Source organism: Triticum aestivum, chromosome 4A (assembly GCF_018294505.1).
Source record: "Triticum aestivum cultivar Chinese Spring chromosome 4A, IWGSC CS RefSeq v2.1, whole genome shotgun sequence".
NCBI lineage: Eukaryota > Viridiplantae > Streptophyta > Magnoliopsida > Poales > Poaceae > Triticum > Triticum aestivum.
The window spans coordinates 2973317-2993161 of NC_057803.1; the positions used below are offsets into that span (position 1 = coordinate 2973317).

The following is a 19845-nucleotide window of genomic DNA, read 5'->3' on the forward strand; positions in this document are numbered from 1 at the left end:
ACGTGGCCTCCGACCACGACGGGACCATCATGGACCCCAGATCAACCAGCACCGTCAAGGCACCGGACTCCGACAAGAAAGAGTAGGGCATGTGAGACAACGACGCCTCGAGTCCCGTGAGCTGGTCCATGTTCCATCCCCATGTCCTACTCTACCTTGCTACCGACCTGAGAAACACTTCGAGGACGCAGCCGGCCGCCGGACATTGGCACGATGCACGTGGACAAGCTCCGCTTAGATTAGGCTTCACGTTGCATGTAATTATATGGATTTGAGTTTTCTTAATTGAGGAATCTGGTTGTGAAAGAGATTATTTGAGACGTGATCGGGCGCGTCCGCGGGCGTTTGAGGGTCGGAGTTGTTGTATCCGGCTGTAGATGTTGTAATAGCACGCGCTTCAATCTGAAGAGCATTTCCCTGATTTTGGAAACCCTATTCTTATGTAAAGCTATTATAAAACATGTCCGGACTTGTGTTTTTTTGGGAATGAAAAGATCAGATCCATTATAGAAGTTCATTGGAAGTACAAAGCATCTCAAACATAATAAAAATTATTACATTGAGATTTCAAGACCACCGAACGACCATTATTGCCGTCAGAACGAGTCACCGTCACGCCGCTGCCGCCACTCCTCTACAGTGCTGGCTTGACCTGTGGTTAGATGGTTAGGAGGACATTGGCATCCTCAACCCACCAGGGTTCAAGTCCTAAACTTGAGACTGGTGCTTACATTTTTTTGAATTTATTTCAGGCCTTCCGGCCATGTGTATTCAATGGGAGGAGAAACTCCTGTCGACTACGAATGCATCTATGATGACTTCGTCAATCTCAAGATGATGTGCCAGCTCAGTCTCTCGGAGGTGCTCATATGGGTAGGCTGCCATATGGATTCTCCATGTTGCTTAGGTCGGCTAGGATTCCTATAAACCATAGACCCCCGACACCCTTTATAAGCAAGGGGAGGACTAGTCCAAAACATCTTACAATCTATCGCTCGATACATCCTTGCACCTTGTACACCCCCATCATCACAGTATAATACCAGCATGATTAGGGTTTTACCTCCACCATGAGGTCCCAAACCTATGTGAATCGATCCTCTGTTACCTCTCTATTTCTTCCAGCTAGTCGCAACACTCTATCGAGGGGTCTGTCAGAGTTTACTGATATAGATGCTTATAGGTAAAACTGTCACTTTGTTATGCACCTTTTGATACAAGTCTTCTATGAAAACCATAGGGTTGCCATAAAGTCACAGTCATAATAAATGGTAAACTTTATATATGAATATATTATGCATTAAGTGGTGGATGCATGGCTTATAGGAAAATCATGTCCTTTGTCATGTACTTTTTGATATAAATGCTCCATGAAAACCATATGGCACTCTTTGCGGCAGTGTTATCTTGGCAATAGGCTCATACTCAAATGTTTGTGCGTTGATGATGTGCACCTACATAATGAGAACAAGAATATTCAAATATTTACTATGGCCATGAAGGCAACATACACTTTCGTGACAATATTCAATCATTTTAAAATTGATAATATGTATCCTCCGGTCCCAATTTTTGTTTCTAAAGTATTCGACTCTTGGTGATAATTGTATGTGTTAAGGAGTTAAGCGAAAGTGTAGAGTAAATAGGTTCAACGTTTGTTGAAACATCTCTAGGATCTATGCTTGCAGCTAAATGACCGGATGCCTATCATTAGAAAGCATTGAATGTGCTAGCTTCCATAAAACAACAATTTCCACATAGACATTATTGTAGAATAGCACAAGAACGTTGAATCTATTGAAAACTTACTTTAGATTTATTTGTCCCCTCATCATGCACAAACGAAACTATCCAGCCATCGTCTTCGTTTGTACCATTGACCTTTGGCACAAAAGTTGCTCCAGAGCAGAATTGATTTCTGTCAAGGTGATGATACTTCACTTTTATGAGGTCTTCTCTGCCTTTGTTCTTTAAGAATTAGGGACTGGAAGTTAATTTCATTGGAATATAGTAATTTCAAATGATGGGCCAAACTGAACAACCTATTTGTATATGATAGTTACCTTGGTGGTTGCGTCCTCTTTCTCATCAAGACAAATTTTTGAAAAACCTCCGAATTTTGGTCGTACTACATGATTCAGAATAGTATTAAACTATATTGCACAAAATTTGCATGCGATGGACATTTAGACTAAATAACATCGCATTGTGACCAATAAATGACATTTTTTGTAAATGGATCTATAGCCATTAATGGTAGCTTTCTTATTTGACATATTGTGTGCATGGCCATGAAAAAAGTGGCCAATAGATGTCATGATGGTCAGTATGGCATGAATGGAACCTCCTGTGGTTGATTTGGGTCCGTGTAATGTGTGTGTAATATAGCTATGAAATATTTTCATGACAATCTACTCATACCATTTGTGTGCCCACTTTGAAGATTCAGAAAGGTGGAGTCAAAACACTTCTCTTCCATGATCCTAGGACAATATTTTCTTTTGACTAGAGAGACAGATGCACTTCACTTATCTATGTTAATACTTTAAAATTTTAATGTGGCCAAATCAGTGTAGGGTGACTACCTTATTCACCTGTTCTATTTGTTCTATTTTTTAGTTGTGTAAAAATAAACAAATATTATGTGTTCCATGTATTAATATATTTTAATTAATTGGGTCATATACTTCTATTTCTCACATATGAGGCCACATTTTGGAATGGAAGGAGTGTCAAAGAAACAATATGGGAATTACATCCAAGATTTCATGGCCAACTAATATATGTCTTCACATGTTGGATTTATGGATCATCATGGGTAATATGATACCCTTGTGGCTGAATGGCATCTAAATTAGCATGTTTTTTGTGACAAGTATCTGTGCAAATTAGGACAAGTGACTGATGTATGGACAATAACCCCTATTTTATATCTATTTCTCAAGTTTGAATAGAAGTTCCATATATTAAGTAGTGTACTGATGTATGTTTACCAATACCTATTCCTGGACCACCTGCCAAATTTGCCGGAGAATCTGCCACTTGTGCATATGCATACTTGTGAGGCAAGCCAACATACTTGTCATTGATTACTGGGAATTCCAGGGCAACCTCTTTTCCAGTTAAGTATTTGCCTATAGCTGTCCTTGTTTTCAAGTTTAGTCTCCACTCATACAAGCGAGAAAAACATTCCTCGGTTAGTCCTTGATTGGAGTTTATCCTTGGCCCCAAAATGATAGAACCTGGCACATGAAATCCTCTCACAACGACCTATTAAATCATTAGACAAGGAAAAATTATACCATGGATGAAGAATCCATTAATAATTATATACGCATATGTTGTAGAGGTGTTGCAACCAACCATAGGACACATCCGAAGGGAAAAACAATGGGTGAATCGTGGGTAAGGTGGCATGGTTTGGGAACAACCACTGTGGGTGGTGTGGGGGAGGGGATATGGTTTTGAGGTGGGATTCACCTTTTCTTCTTTATTGATTGCTTGATAAAATAAATGCATATTAGTTTAGTAGTTCTAGTACCACTATATGGGACGGGTCAACTTGATCCAAAAACCAAGTTATAACTTACTAATTAAAATGATTGTTTCCAAAGGCCATGTACGTGTACAATGGATGATAACATGATATTTTATTATGCATTCCACTCCACCTATAGAAGTTAAAAGAACATGTTATACAATTGATTATCTTTTAGTCTCATCCTGAGTAATTAATGTTTGCATGCTCCTAAAATTGTAGGATGGTTAAAATTACTCTAGAAACCATATAATTAGTGGAATACATATCGTACAAAGTATACAAATGTCATGTCTTTATTACTAGGGAATCATCTCTTAGCAAAGACAAGGAAAGCCGTTTTCCATCTCTTTCTCTTCTAATCCAGCAATCATCATACATGGCTTTCCTATGGGTCACTTTGTACTATATTCCAAACAAAAAGATTCATTGAGTCCAGACTCTTGGAAATTGAATTTATATCTATGACAACTATGACAAGCACCTAATGCTCAAGAAAATTTTGCATGTTTTCCTTTTGGTCCAATCAAAGAACTTCCATTCCTTATCCATATGTTTTCAATTCTTGTAGGAAACAAAATGTATTGACATCCAATTCCTACAAGTTTTTAGTCATGACCTTTGGTTATTCCTTGAGCCAAACATGTTCATGACTTCTTGATCATTGAGGGATCTATGGTATGTACTTAATAGAAACTCGGTGTTCCTTTAGGGTGAGAAAATGAAATGACACAAATATTTAATACTGCAGTAGACTTGTATCTACCTCAATATACATCATCATAAAGTATATTGTGATGCCTTTACATCAACATGAAGTATACTGCGATTGCTTATATATTTGTACCTCATCATCTTCTTCAAAGCAGTTGACAAGATGGATCGTGCAGAATGATTGTACATAAAACCATGTTATCGAGTTTGCATCACCATAACGGGGCATAACACCTATTCTTGCATAGCTATCCTTTTCAAATTCAATCAACCTACACGAGGGACATATAAATGATAAACTAGACACTGGATAATAATTTTGGAATCAAGACTAATTTTGTTATTAGTACTTACGGAGCACCTTTTAGCATCCTTTCCTTGTTGATTGTAAGTGGAGCATCTAAGATAATGTTGTACCTACATTCACAGGTTGATATTTGATTCCATCAATTTTGTTTATTGGCATTGCTAATGCAGTGTACCAGAAATTGCATCCTGTTTTGTTAAATCCTTGACTGCCTTTATGCACATGAATCTTTCTTTTGGTGAATATATCATCTAAGACAACCATTAAATTACAAGTAATTTGTTCTATGTATAAAATATAAATGAGGAATTTATCCACCATTCGCTAATATGTATATTGTTTAGGACATTCTTATCCATGTGCAAAAGTAAAAACCCCAAAACCCATTCCAAAAATGTATGTCCCAAAAACTTTTCCACGCTCATGTTTTGCATGGGAAATTATTTTTTAAGTGCATGGTGGTAGGAAATATTTCTACTAGGACGTGAACGAACCAGTAAATCCACAAATCATTTTTTCCCTGCGGTGGCTCCTACCCAATGTGCATCCTCCGACTCAATCTGCATCTTCCGCCCCTCCTAGTCTCCACCATCCGAACTTATAAATTTGAAAATTGACCCATGGGTGTGCCGCTGCATATCTTGCAGTAGTGCTCTCATGTGTCCAGAAGTTATGCAAACGCAACGATGTCTTCTTTCTTGTTTTTTCTCTCCGCAATGTTGCAAATGCATTGGTTGTTATATTACTAATCACAATCCAATGCAACTGCATCCATTTTAAAAGTTTCCATTTGTTGCTATGTGTTTGAGGTTTAATTTGTGCAATTTTACATTGTTGTGTGTAGAAGGGCCCGAAAGATGGACAATTTCATGGCGATGTAACGTTAAATGATGACAAAACTGGATTAGATGATATTGCCCTCTCGATGATAAATGAGAGTGTCGAAGTGGAGGACCAGATGTGGTTGAGATTGAGTCCCCAATAATTAAGAAGAAGCATTCAAGATTTTCCAATTACAAAGTAGAGGAGGATGAGAAATTCTGCTATGCATGTACGAGTGCCTCTCTTGATTCCCCTATTTTCACCGAACAAATGAATGACACATTTGGGATGAGGACTCAGGAGTACTAGCACCAAAATGAGAAAGGTGAGTCCAAAAGAACAAAACTTTAAGTCTCACACTATTCAGGTACAATTCAATATTGTTGGAACTAGTCCTTGGGTCATGTTGATCAAGTGGGCTGCATACCTCCAAGTGATGCGACACTTAATGTGCATGAAACATGTACTCATGAACTATATAAGAAATGAAACACGAGGAAGCAACATAATCCCTTTACTTTGTTGCATTATCGGGCTATTCAAAGAAATGAGAAATGGCGCACGACAGTAGTTGGAAAACAACACCAATGAGGTCAAGATTGAGCATATAATCTTCTATCTTTAGGAGGAAGTGAGGGTGCTGATGAGGACATGAGAAGAAATCCTAGTCCTAGATCTAGCCCTGATTGGAGGAAAAAAGAGAAGGAGAGGAGAAGTAATGGTGCAGAGATGGGATTTACATGGAAACACACAAAGGAATGGTAGACGCAAGGAATGAGTTAGTGGCCGAAAGGAAGCACAATAAGTTGTCAAGGTGGATGATGCTCAAAGAGAATCAAGGCTATTTTTATGGCACTCTCATGACAATACTGAGGAGTGGAATGCAAGTGCGGGTGACCATATGCGTGCTATTGAGGAGGAGTTCAAGAATGAGTCTGAGAAAAAAATAAACAAGAGGAAGGAGCAAGAGAAAGCGTTCATGTTCGTGGGATGGATGAAAATGCAATCCACCGTTGGGACTCACCCATGGTGAGATCTTGGCTTCCAGAATACCAAGATCAATGTTATATGGTAGTGGTTGTCGCAAGGGGGGGGAGGTGATGTGATTTGATTTATGAACTATGTTGCATGCGGTCGCTTTTGGGTGAACCATGTAGTGTAATAATGAACTATGCTCTATGTTGATGCTTTTGGACGTTCTATGTTGTTGCTTTTGGTAGCATTGTTGAGTAAAATGTGGTTTGAATTTGAATAAAATATGAACTTTAAATGTTGTTAAAACCTATGCATTAGAAACATCAAGGTTTAAATAATATTTTATCGAAATGAGATTTATGTACGTTAAATGATGTTAGAAATAAAGGAAATTTTCATCGGGAGTTAAGCTTAAGTGATGGATTAGATGCCACCCTCCAAATACCGATGAATTTTGGAATTAAGTTTTGGAAATGAGTTTTTTCAGACTTAAGTGTTTGGATGGTTTAGAGTTACCCTCAAGGTGTTATTGCGTATGGGCACTTTTTTTTGTCTTTGAAGGGAGTTGTACCACAAATATTCATTTTTGAACCCGGGCTCATGTGCTTTTGGTGAACAGTAAAATAAAAAATATATTAGAAGAATTTGAAAAATATCGAATTGTTTTGTCAACCAAGACACTTGAATGCGTGATGTCGGTGCAAAGTTTCATGTTGTTTGGACATCTGAGGAGCTCGTGGCAAAAATGACAAAATTGGGCCAGAACAGTGCATGAATATTAAATTTTCTCATGTACCCTAATTCTTTTTTGCTGAGAACTACTTAGATGTCCAAACACCACCAAATTTGGCACGAGCATCACACACTCGAACATCTTCCATGATAATTTTTTTTGAATTTTTGTAGTACTTTTTCGATTTTACTAGTCACCCAAGGGAGAAGATGAGCTCGAGAGCCGAATTGTTGCGTCTATTATACTAGGCCTTTCTCAAAGCTTGTTCAAGTTTTTCTACCTTTCCAATCAAATAATGAAACACAAAGCTCCTACGATTTTCTCGGAAAAAGGAGTGGATAATAAACTCTAGGAGAAGAAAGCCACCCTAAAGACCCGACAATACTAGTATAACTTACTTATTACTATATTAATTTTCATTGGGAAATGGTTTCAATGAATTGTTTTCATGTGCGACACGTCCACTAAAATTCACTGGATGCTATTTTACTACATTACTCTTTCCAACATTCTTAATATTAAATGGAATAATTTACAAAATGTTAAATAAAGTTGAGTTTTCTCAATAGAAAATAAAGAAATTCTTGAGTAATCATCACATTAGTGAATCTTCTATCATGGGAAAACTTACATTGTAGTGACTCCTATTTCGTGACAATATGTGCATCTATCTAACTCGAGAGCAACCTTTTGCTGTAGTTTCTTCCCGTCGGCTGCAGATGGTAGTATGGAATCAAATTCTAAGCTGATTTCTATTAATCACATACAGCATGCAACAGATTAATAAGTAGTGATACCTGAGACAACTCCAACCGTTAGAAAAGGCGCATCCACGTTGAACCCGAAGATAACCAACTCTCCTGTTCCAGGGATTACCTATTCTCATAGACAACATCGATGACTTAACAAAACATGGAAATGATGAAGGGATTACCTATTCTCATAGACAACATCGATGACTTAACAACACATGGAAAACGATTAAGCAATTAACTACACTCAAAACTTTATCATCCTAAGTCCTACATGTCAAAATAGTCTAGGTTCAATTAGGAGTGACAGACTTCATAATTGTTTTTGAAATCTTGACATAAATGAAACTTGGAATTGTCTTGGTCTTGGCTGAATCCACCTACACTTTTGTTCGTTGATTCAAATAATGCTTCTAATGCTACAAATCATACTATGAACATTTAGCACTGGGGATGAGCTATTTCAATGGCATTTTCAGCGCTTTGAGTTGCAACAAACATTTGCATACCATTTGTCAGAGTGCTGCTTGGACAATGAAATGTTGCTTGGACTAAAATTTAGTAATTTATGTATGTTATGTATGAGGCAGGCTTCTACCATAAGTTCGTAACAAGTAATTTATTAGCAGAGCATACAACATAGGGCAATAGCTCAACATATTTAGTGCGGGTGAGTTGTCTGAATTCCATTGGTTCTGAAATTATCATTACGATTCGACTCGGTAATAATATTGTTGGTGCTATGATTCATCTAATGTTGTTTTTGCATAACTTATAGTTTCTTTTGTTTATACATTATAGTGGATAACTATATTCGGATTGTGCTAGTTAACAAGTGCATGTTATTTTTTCGTGGATTTCCACTGATGCTACTATAACATGAGTGCAGCATTATCACGAGAGACGTAGTTCAGATCCATGAGCAAGACTTCAGTTTAAGTACCAACTCTACATGATAAATTCTCCAAAAAGAACTAGTGTAATTTGGTAATCAAACTAAAAATGTCTTAGAAGCAGTATTAATACGAATTGTACAAGTTTTTTAAAAATTATAGTACATATAAAATTTGGTGCTGAATTAAAGTGCATATTAGATTTGGTCAAAGTCAAACTTTGTAAACTCTGACCAAGTTTATAGATAAATTTATCAATATTTACAGAACTAAATCAATATTTTTAGATTCATCAAGAAATGTATCTTCGCTTGGTATATATTTGGTATTGTGAATGGTCATTTAATCTTCTATAAACTTGGTCAAAGTTTAGACAATTTGACTTTGAACAAATTTATATGCATTATAATTTGGCAAGAAGGGAATACGTGTTATGCTGGAATAATAGTCTTATTTTTTGCATGTAGAGGATACTCCTAAAAGAAAATACAAAAAGATACAAAGGAGGAATTTCTTACTGTTCCGGTAAAAAACAGTTTGTTGTCCTTCTTAACTAACAATATTCTCTTGCATGTAAACCCAGAAGACAACTAATAATATGAATTCACTTATTTTCTCAGTTAACACATTTTATGCCTGGTCTAATAAGTGATCACAATACTATTTCAAATTATATGGTGTTGTTGCTATTTGGTATCACCTCTAACGCATCACCATCATACACTTGACCTGTGTGTGTGTATATTTATGAAGTATCATTTTGAGAAAGTAAGCGGGAGGACAAACCTTGGGGTGGGCAGTGAATGGCATCTTCCATCCTCCATCAACATTCCAGCTACCCAGTGTGCCAAGACTATACAAGTCAATCTCATGGGGGTTATCATTTTCTGCTGCTGAGAAGACTCTCCCAGCATGCTCAAACACGCTGGTGTTGCTCATGTTCTTGAAAGCCTTTCCGAACCTCAGCTGCTCACATGCAGCGTATTTCAGCATTCCATAACCACCAGAAGAAGGAAAAAAGTTGTCAATCATGTACTTACAGTATTAAGGGTACCCGCTATGAGCATCGCAAGAGGGTCACCGTCAGTGGCAGGGAGGAAGCATGGTTTCTTCAGTCCTTTCTCAACCCTAAATGTATCGGACTGCACGTAGCGGTTGGTGTACTTGATTGACCATGTGTTGTTGTTGCTCTTGGTGAAGTACACGGCGTGGAGCATGCCTTCTCCTTCGACCCAAATGTCGTGGGACTTGCCAAAGATAGAGCTTGACGAGTGGAGGGCTCCAAAGAGAGGGTTTGAACCTGCATGCATGCATTTTGATTCTGCTCCATGCATCCATTTTGTGATCTCTCAGTTGGTAAGACGGTAGGAGCATAGAAGGTTTACCATTTCTTATATAAACACCCTCTGGAAAATCTGCTGGAATCTCTCCTGCGATATCAAATATCTCTCGCATGTCGCCGATCTCTTCGACGGGTGCAAAATTACCCTGCGACAAGGATTGAGGAATTTTATTAATTCAACGGGTAGTTAAGCACTTACAAACCTTTCTAAATTTGGTCACCTAAACATTTTGCTGCAATGGTGTGATCGCCTCACTTGTTGACTGAGTGAAATCAAGATGGATATATTTTGTTGTCTTGTTTTCAAGAGGGTAAACCACCTGACCTCTGCCGATCGATGCCCACAGCCCTTTACATTTTACTATTATCACTATTATGTACTTCCTCCGTCTTATATATAAGATGTTTTTGCAAGCTAACGTAGCTTGCAAAAACGTCTTAGGCCTCTTTTGGTTCATAGGATAGGATTATCGTAGGAATAGGAATCTTGTAGAAAATTAGATGATATGTATCTCAAATCCTATGAGTAGAAATAGGAAACAAGATGTCATTTGGTTGACACCAAAGGAATTTTTTCATTGAGTCTAGGCTCATTTTTATTTTCCTATGAAATGTGGAGGATAGGAACCAATCCTATGTAGGAATAGGAATCCATTCCTATGAACCAAAGGGCTCTAAAGGAAAAAATCCTATAAAAATCTTATCCTCTAGAATTTCTATGAAATTCCTTCAAATCAAAGGAGGCCTTATATTGAAAGGCAGAGGGAGTAGCTAGCATGCAGATACAAGAGTTATATGTTATCCTATCCCTGGCTACTTACCTCGGTGGGACGTAAAGGTTGGCGACTTAATGTGAAGACGATGCCCACAAATGCATCCAGCAACCTTTGCGACGCATAATTGAGAGCGTTTGATGATGCATCCCCAATTCTCAAAGCAAGCTGTTGGTGAAGCTCCTTGAAACACACAAGATATACAACGATATAAGCCTATATATATCTCTCGGCGCGTCCTGATCAAATAGTGGGGTTCAGAGAGAGGCGAGAAACCTTTGCAGCCGATATGATCTGCCGAGGGAGACGAGTGGCGCTCGCGGAGACGGAGGAGGGCTGCCGTCGGCCGGCGCGCATGCTTGGCTGACGAAGAGAGCAGCCATGGATGGAGGTCCTCATTTCTGGAGCTTGGATCGTCGTCCCTGTGTTTGCTTGCTGCTACATACACGCATTAGCTTCTGGCCGGCGTTTGTAGTTTTATACTGCACCAAACACATTCTCCGCAACGGAAATAGACCGCTTCCGCCTTGGTGGTAGACTAGGTACATGCATGATCGTCATGCGAGAAATGTCATCAGTACCAGCAATGCAGGAACGTGTAAACAGCTGCTACCGACTGCTGACTGTCGGTCTGCTAAAATAAGTACTCCCTCCATTCTTAAAAGAGTGTACTTCCAACTTTGTTAGAAAGTTAAAAAAAATTATATTTAACCGTATTTACACTATAATAGAGCAACATTTATGCATCAAATTAGTAGCATCAAATTCATAATAAAATATATTTTTGTCATATACCTATTTGTTTTCACGAGCATTAATATATGTTTGCACAAACTCGGTCAAACTTTGAGATAGTTTAACCCTTCAACAAAATTAAAAGTACACTTGTTTAAAAACGGAGGGAGTACCGCTGAACGTGCCGCTCTTCTACGATGTGAATGAGTCAAGAGAGTAAAATCAAACCATGCTGGTTTCCAGGCGCAAATCGGTTGACGTCCTCAGTTGCAGCCTGCAATGAGGCTCATGCATGACGTACACGGCTATGGAGATGCGTGCGTGTGCGGGATTGGTCGGGTAGTACCAGCCGTTTACACGTTCCTGTGCGCCATGTGAAATGCACTAAGACGACTTTCGTTGGTTTTGGCTTCGTTGGACTCGGCCGCTTACTGTCAATTTTTTGTTTAATTTCTTAGTCTCTTGTGCGTGGCCACGAGATATAAATATTCTACGATTGTCCAGCTCTCATTTAGAAGAGAGTTCGCAATGTCACATCTAACTCCCACACCATTTAACAATGTCACAAATGTTTGTTCACAAAAAAAATGTCACAAATGTTTGAAAACGACAAACCTTGTTTTTTTTGACAGCAAACAAATTTTGAAATTCCAAACATTTTTTTAACAAGGTAATTTTCTAAAAAAGGAAAAAAAGATAATGGAAACCGACACTAGAAACAACATGAAAAGAAAAACAAACAGATCTGAAGCAGTTAAGAACCTTCAGAAAAGTTTCCAAAACCAGAACCAACGTCCACCTTTCCTAGCTTTAAATGGGCCAGCCCAGCTCGGTCGCTCCTGTGCAATTCAACGGCAGTTTGCCGCAGAGTGGAGCAATAGGAAACCGCGTCTTACAACATGCACCAAGTGAGTTACACACGTTCTTGAGGAGTTTCTTAGGGAGCGTTTGGATCCTTAGCAAGAATAGTTATAGCCTTGCCCGACAAGGTTAGGTGTTTGGAACTGTTAAGATGTCTTAGATTTTGTGGGCCAGCTAGCTTGGATGCGCTAGGAAAACCTTGCTAGCTCAGGAGAGCCAAATCGGCTCGCTTTCAATGGCAAACTTCACATGCGGAGAAATCGACGATCCACTCCTAACAACAATTTTCACTGGGCAAGGCTAGTAAGAAAAGGAACCTAACCGTTTCATTAGGCAAGGCTAGCAAAGCGAAAGCTGGCTGGCTGGGCTAGCCGAGCAATTTCCTTACTAAGCAATGTAACCAAACACTCTCTTATTTTTTTTGAGGGGAAACACACTTATATATTAAACATAGATCGGAATGTCATCCGATACAACATCTAGGATAAAACCAGGTGGCACACCAGTCCACACCTGACGTCTCTCCTCACCAACACCAACTCTAGCAAGCTTATGAGCAACAGAATTTGCCGAGCGTCGAACCCAGCTCATCTTGAAGTTTATGAACTCCCTCAGCGTCCTCTTAACCTCCTCCATCCACGGCCCAACCAAAGACAAGTTTTTTTCAGGGTTCAGGAGCATCTTCACCAGAGCCTGGCAGTCCAACTCCACATGAATCCTGTCAACATTCAGCTCCCTCGCCATCTTGATCGCCTTCAGGCACGCCATAAGCTCCGCACGTTCGGGATCTGCACAAAGTGGAAAGAAGAAACAGGTCGAAGCCACATAGCCGCCGTTGTGGTCGCGTAGGATCACCCCACCACCGCCCTTGTTCTGTTGTTTCTCAAGAGCCCCATCAATATTGACCTTGATCCATCCATCTTCCGGAGCTTCCCACCGCTGCACCGGCCTTGCCATCGTCTGCCTAGCAGGGGCAGCATGAGCTTCTTTCCATGACGCCATGGCCGAAGCGACCCTTTCCAACACATCCTGGGGGGGCACAATCTTCTTGCCATCACGCGCTTCGTTCCGAGCCAACCACAAGCCATAGGTGGCATGAATCAGAACCTCCCTGTCCTCTTCACCTGCCGAAGCAAACCATGAAATCAGCCAGTCAGCCAACTCACGATGGGAGTTCACATGACCTGGCGGGGAGGCCTCCGAAACACCCAACGCAGACCGCAGCAGCTTCCAGAACTGAATGGAATGGTGGCAGCCCCAGAACTGGTGAACCAGAGACTCCTCTTGGCCACACACCGGGCAGAAAACTCCGGCCTTGATCCGGCGACGGTGCAGCTCAGCACCCACAGCCAAGCCATTTCGAATCAAGCGCCAAACATGTATCTTCGCTTTGCCTGGAGCAGAGGTATCCCACAAAGCCATAAATCCTTTATGCTTCGCGACTGAACTAGAGCCTTCCGGCTGACCGGAACGACGTTTCTTCTTTTCCATACACAGGTGATACGCCGAGCGGACAGTGAAGATACCATTGTGAGTAAAGTTCCAAGCCAGGTAATCCTCAGTCCCCGGACCCCCCACGGCAATCTGCTTTATGTCGCGAGCATCATCCTCAGAAAACATATCAGTCACCTTTGCATCATCCCAAGAAGATCCATCTGGATTCAATAAGTCTGCAACCTTGGTGACACCCTGAACATACCGTTGGCCCAGTGGCCGCATGTGTCCAGCCCTCGGTATCCAGTTAGTATGATGAAACATTGATAGTTGACCCATCACCAATACGCCAAATAGATCCCTCCCGCAACAGATCACGTCCATGCAAGATACTTCTGAAAGTGAAGGAGTCTACAGCTGGGCAGGTAGCATTCAGAACAGAACAATGCGGGTAGTACCTAGCCTTCAGGACGCGAGCGCACAAGGAGGATGGGTATTGATGCAGGCGCCACGCTTGCTTGGCCAACATGGCTTGGTTGAAAGCCTCCGGGTCCCTAAAACCTAGTCCACCCTCCTTCTTAGACATACACATCTTGTCCCACGAGATCCAATGTACCCTCCTCTCACCATTGATTGTTCCCCACCAGAATTTCGACGAGATAGAAGTCAGGTTCCGACACGTTTTCTTGGTCAGCTGGAAACAACTCATGGTGTGAGTCGGCGAAGCTTGGAGCGAGGATTTAACCAAAACCTCCCTAGCCTTCTTTGACAATCCTTGTCCTTTCCACCCTCCAACCTTTCCCTTAGAGCCCTCAACCACATATTTAAAAGTTCCATTCTTAGATCTCCCCACCCGTGTGGGAAGACCTAAATACTTTTCACTAAGAGCCTCCGAAGAAATGCCACTAACTTGCTTGATCATAGCCTTCGTTTCATCTTGACAGCCTTTCCCAAAAAATATAGATGATTTTTGAAGATTAACTTTCTGTCCAGATGCAGCCTCATATCTCTCCAAGATGCTCTTCAACGCCTCCATGCTCGATTGGGTCCCTTCCAGAAATACAATACTGTCATCTGCAAACAAGAGGTGAGTCACCTTGGGGCCAGTGCCTCCAAAAGAAACACCGCGAATAGCATCCTGTTCTTGAGCACGCTTCAGAAGAGACGAAAAACCTTCCACACAGAACAGAAACAAACATGGGGATAGAGGGTCCCCCTGTCTGAGCCCCCTAGATGGAATAAATCTCCTTGAAAGACCCCCGTTGAGCTTCACACAGAAACTTGCAGAAGTAACACACCTCATAACCATCCTGATCCATTCCGCCCCAAAGCCAAACTTCCTCAAGACATGTTCCAAAAAACTCCACTCCACCCGGTCATACGCCTTCATCATGTCAAGCTTGACCGCACAGAGACTCTTCTTCCTCTTCCTGGTTCTAATAGCATGAATACACTCGCATGCAACCAAAACATTGTCCGTGATTAGCCTCCCCGGGACGAAAGCACTCTGCTCCTCTGAGATCAATAAAGGAAGAATGCCTTTAAGGCGATTAGCAAGCACTTTCGTAGCTATTTTATAAAGCACATTGCATAAACTAATAGGGCGAAACTGCGAAAGTAACTCCAGTGAGTTAACTTTAGGAATCATCACAATCACCGTAGAATTAAAAGACTCTGGAGTGGTCTCGCCCATGAGGAAGCCACGAACAGCAGCACAAACATCATCTTTCACCAACAACCAATGTCGTTGATAGAAGAGTGCTGGAAAGCCATCCGGTCCCGGCGACTTCGTCGGGCCCATCTGAAAAAGAGCCTCCTCAATCTCCTTATCTATGATCAGGGAGGACAGCTTCGAATTCATATCATCAGTCACAAGATGAGAAATGCTAGAAAGCACAGCCTTGGAGCCAGTTGAGCCCTCAGAAGAAAACAGGTTCGCATAGAATGAAGCAGCCATCTCCCTCATTTCCTCGTCCATCGAGCAACGAGACCCATCCTCCTTTCTGAGAGCCCTCACAATGTTTTTGCGCCTCCGATGAGAAGCCCGATTATGGAAATATCTCATGTTTTGGTCTCCTGATTGAAGCCAATCAATGTGTGATCGTTGCCTGTAAAAAATTTCTTCCCGTTCGTACACCTCTTGCAGCTGACCCTCAATCTCTTTTATCTCTGGTGTGTACCCAGTGGTCAATGCCCTAGCCTTTGCATCAACCATCTGAGCTTTGAGATCTTTAATCTGCCTCCTAATAGAACCAAAGACCTCCCTAGCCCAAGTCTGGATGCTCGAAGCAGTCTTCGCCAATCGCTCACAAATTGCCTGCAGGCTATGATCACCCCCTGGACTGAATCCATGCAGACTCAATCATCGTGTCATACTGAGCATGGCGAGTCCATGCCTCCTCGAATCGAAACAGCCGAATGCTTCGGTTGCCAGTACGCGGAGCTGTCTCCAGCGCATGAACCAAGATTGCCTGGTGGTCCGATTCCTCCGTTATCACATGCTCGACAAAAGTGTGAGGAAACAGAGCCAAGAAACTATCATTGCATGTCGCCCTATCCAGTCGAACCTGAACATTATCCATACCCTCCCGCTTATTATCCCACGTGTATTGATAGCCGGTGAAGCCCAAGTCAGCAAGTCCACATTCATCCAAACAGTCCCTAAAATCTTCCATTTGGCCAAAGCTCCTTGGGTTCCCCCCAATCTGATCCGACTGGAATAACGCTTCGTTGAAGTCTCCAGCACAAACCCAAGGAAGATCATCCTGCACTTTTAGGTATCTAATAGCATCCCAGGACTTTTTCCGCAACTCTGTGCGGGGTTCCCCATAGAATCCAGTGAATCTAAGGGTTTTCCCTTCATATACAATCTTTGCATCAATGAAGTATTGACAAAAGGGCCGCACCAAAACATCCACACTATCCCTCCACCACAATGCCAAACCACCACTTCTCCCCTGACAATCCACAGATACACCACATCTGAACCCCAAACTCCACTTCAACTTATCCATTGCCCTCACTTTCTTCTTTGTTTCAGACAAGAAAACCACCGCTGGGTTGTAAGACCGTATCAGGTCGCGAAGCTCGCCCACTGTCGAGTCCAACCCCAAGCCTCGACAGTTCCAGGCCAATAGATTCATTGGTCCTGGCGGCCCTGGGCCCCAGGGTCCGCCGATGAAGCACCATATTCCTCTGAGATACGATCAAACACCGAGGAAGTCTTTTGCCTCGTTTCGCGAATGAACGCATCCTGGTCACCTTTAGCCACCCACACTTGTTTAGGCCCCCTCTTCCAACCACTACGACGTTATGTTAGCAATCCCAGGACCAGGCCCATTTACAGGTGCATGTGTAAACATTTTTTTTTGGGTTTTCCTCTGTTACACAGGGAATGTACTACTCCCTCCGTTCCATAATATAGTGCCTATAGATTTTTTGAGAAGTCAAACTTTACAAACTTTGACCAAGTTTGTAGAGAAAAATATTTATATTTACAATAACAAAAATATATAATGTGAAACTACATCTTATGATGAATCTAGTGATATATGTTTCACACTCTAGATGTAAATATTTTTCTCCACAAACTTGGTCAAAGTTTGTGAGGTTTGACTTTTCAAAAAAATCTATAGGAACTACATTATGGAACGGAGGGAGTATTTTTTATTCATTGGTTTTGTCAGGTTTTCGCCTTCGATCTTTTTCTCCCGCGGGTGGGGGGGGGGGGAGGAGGGTTCTTGTCTTTCACTTGTTTTTCTTTTTCGTTTTTTGTCCTTTTTGTTCGTGTCCACCTTTTAAAAATTCATGACGAAATTTAAAAATAACAGAATAAATTTTAATATATTATATTTACAAAAAATCATATAACAATTATTTAAACATACCAAAAATATTGATAAACCAGATAATTTATTTAAATTAGTAAATCTTTTATAAAATGAATGAACATCCTTAGAATTCCAAAATATTTTTAAGATTCAGGATTTTTAAATACATGAATATTTTAACATACGAGAATATTTTTATTAATACACTAACTTTTCTAAAAAATTAAGATAAATTCTGATGCATTTTTATATTGGATCCTTTTTTAATAATTCACATATATTTTATAAAATTCGTGAATAATTGAAATTGATGAATATATTTGAATATCCAGTAACATTTTCTAAATATTATGAATTTATAAATTATTGAACATTATTTTGAGCTTAAAATAATATATTTCTTAATTTGTCAATTCAAATGTAGCAATCGGGTTTTTCAGAGAAAACCGCTTTCACGGGATCGGAAGTGGCGGAGCTTCAAAGAAAAAATTGGGTGGGCCGGCCCACGGGAGTAAAACAAAGTTTTCAAATTCTCAACTTACGATAAGTTTCAGTAGGCATTAGTCAGTGCATATTATCACTTTTGTTGGTCAAATGATAGAGTTTTCAAACTATTCGAAGTGTTATAACCAACAGCCTATAGGAAAATTGGCATCGACTAATAAATGGTAATTTTGTGTGGAAATAAAAATTACATGTGATGCATATGCTTGCATAACATGTGTGTAAAGGGGATGAGGCGCAGTGATTAATTTTTTTTGAGGGCTTAAACCAAACTTTATTACTCAAAGTCCACATGGTGTGGGATACAGAATGGATCACGGGGAGCATCTAGCCATACATGATGATGACCCTGATCTAAAGAATGAGCAAACTTGGCTAACCATCGGCATCACTATTAGCAACTATGCTCTCGAAAGTTATAGTACAATTAAATGCTAATAAACTTTGTCTAATCTCTATGATGATAGCACCATTGCCTCCACGGCTTGCTCTCTGGATGTCGTTGGTCACCTGCTTGGAGATAACAAAATTCTGCAGCAGCAAATCTTGAGCGAGAGATAGGCCTTCACGGCATGCAATTGCCTCCAAAATCGCTGCCCACCAGCGCTGAACTACCCACAAAATTGCTTGTGGTATCCCTGCGAACAGCAGCCACCACACCTCGATTATGCATCTTTGACACTGCTGCATCTACATCGACTTTTGCAAACCCGGATGGTGGCGCTTTGGGCGCACTGTCCCTACTATTGGCGCAAATGGAAGCTTTTCTCGTTTCTTCAAAAGGAGCTCTAGATCGGCCAAGAACCAATTTATGAATTGGTGTGTCGATGAAGGTGCAGTGATTCGTGCTTAGTGGATTGCAACTTGCAGTTGGTGGGCTGGGTTGGCTCCAAAGCCTTGGTCAAAAATTGCAACAACATAGGCGAGCTATAGCCCAGTTCGGCCCCAACTAAGCTATGTTCATGTTTCTTTTATTTTGAGGGAAAACTAGGTTGCTTTATTGATCAACAGGTCCAAAGAAATTGGTATATCGTCATGCGCCCGAATTAGTGAGACATGTCTACCCAAATCTAGAGAAAAGGGAAACTTTGCTAAACCATCTGCTCCAAAATTCCTGCTTCTACCTTCATGGATGAAATTACAAAGTCCGAATCCCTTTGCCTTTTAGTCGGCCTACTTTGAATCGTGTCGCTAGACCATCAAGAACATGTCACAATTGAGTAAAGCAAGCAAAAATGAGCCCCCGTCAAGGGCGGAGCCAGGATTTGGGTTAGGAGGGGCGGGCAAGCCAAGTAGAGAGAAAAAAATCTATTGTGAACGATAATTATAGAGAACAAGGTTGAGGACTTGCACATCAGACTTGTTAACAATTCAATACATCAAGCAACTAACTTTGAAAATGAATTAATTTTAGTGGTGTTTGCCAACGGTTTCTCTCTTCACAGTTGAGGAACTTAAACTTAAGAATTAGCTATATTGTATACGGCCGATATAGGAATTTTTTGCATCGCAAATAGAAACTAGTATAAGATAATTTGCATCACAATAGTTTCTAGGGCACATACAAGGCATGAATTCTTGATAGGATCTTAGACCACAAAACAAAACAACTAATATTTGATGTATAATTTC

At 40.7% G+C, this 19845-nt stretch overlaps 1 protein-coding gene across 1 annotated transcript; it reads right to left on the bottom strand.

Annotated features, from left to right (window-relative positions):
- Positions 1–1159: 1159 nt before the first annotated feature.
- Positions 1160–11248, bottom strand: LOC123088681 (carotenoid 9,10(9',10')-cleavage dioxygenase 1). Its single transcript, XM_044510913.1, has 13 exons — positions 11126–11248; positions 10898–11032; positions 10120–10222; positions 9775–10034; positions 9521–9700; positions 7887–7965; positions 7721–7802; positions 4607–4669; positions 4386–4524; positions 3000–3270; positions 2064–2128; positions 1810–1968; positions 1160–1454 (listed from the first exon to the last, which is right to left on the bottom strand). The coding sequence occupies exons 1-13, from the start codon at positions 11246–11248 to the stop codon at positions 1344–1346; spliced, it is 1770 nt and encodes a 589-aa protein (XP_044366848.1). The 3' UTR covers positions 1160–1343.
- Between the last annotated feature and the right edge of the window lie 8597 nt (positions 11249–19845).

What these genes read in the sequence shown, in the direction of transcription:
- LOC123088681 (XM_044510913.1), bottom strand. Translation starts at nt 11,248, where the DNA reads ATGAGGACCTCCATCCATGGCTGCTCTCTTCGTCAGCCAAGCATGCGC. An exon ending in AACGGTTGGAGTTGTCTCAG is followed by an intron (nt 7,803 to 7,886) that starts GTATCACTACTT and finishes TACCATCTGCAG; the next exon opens with CCGACGGGAAGAAACTACAG. An exon ending in AGGGGACAAATAAATCTAAA is followed by an intron (nt 1,455 to 1,809) that starts GTAAGTTTTCAA and finishes CTCATTATGTAG; the next exon opens with GTGCACATCATCAACGCACA.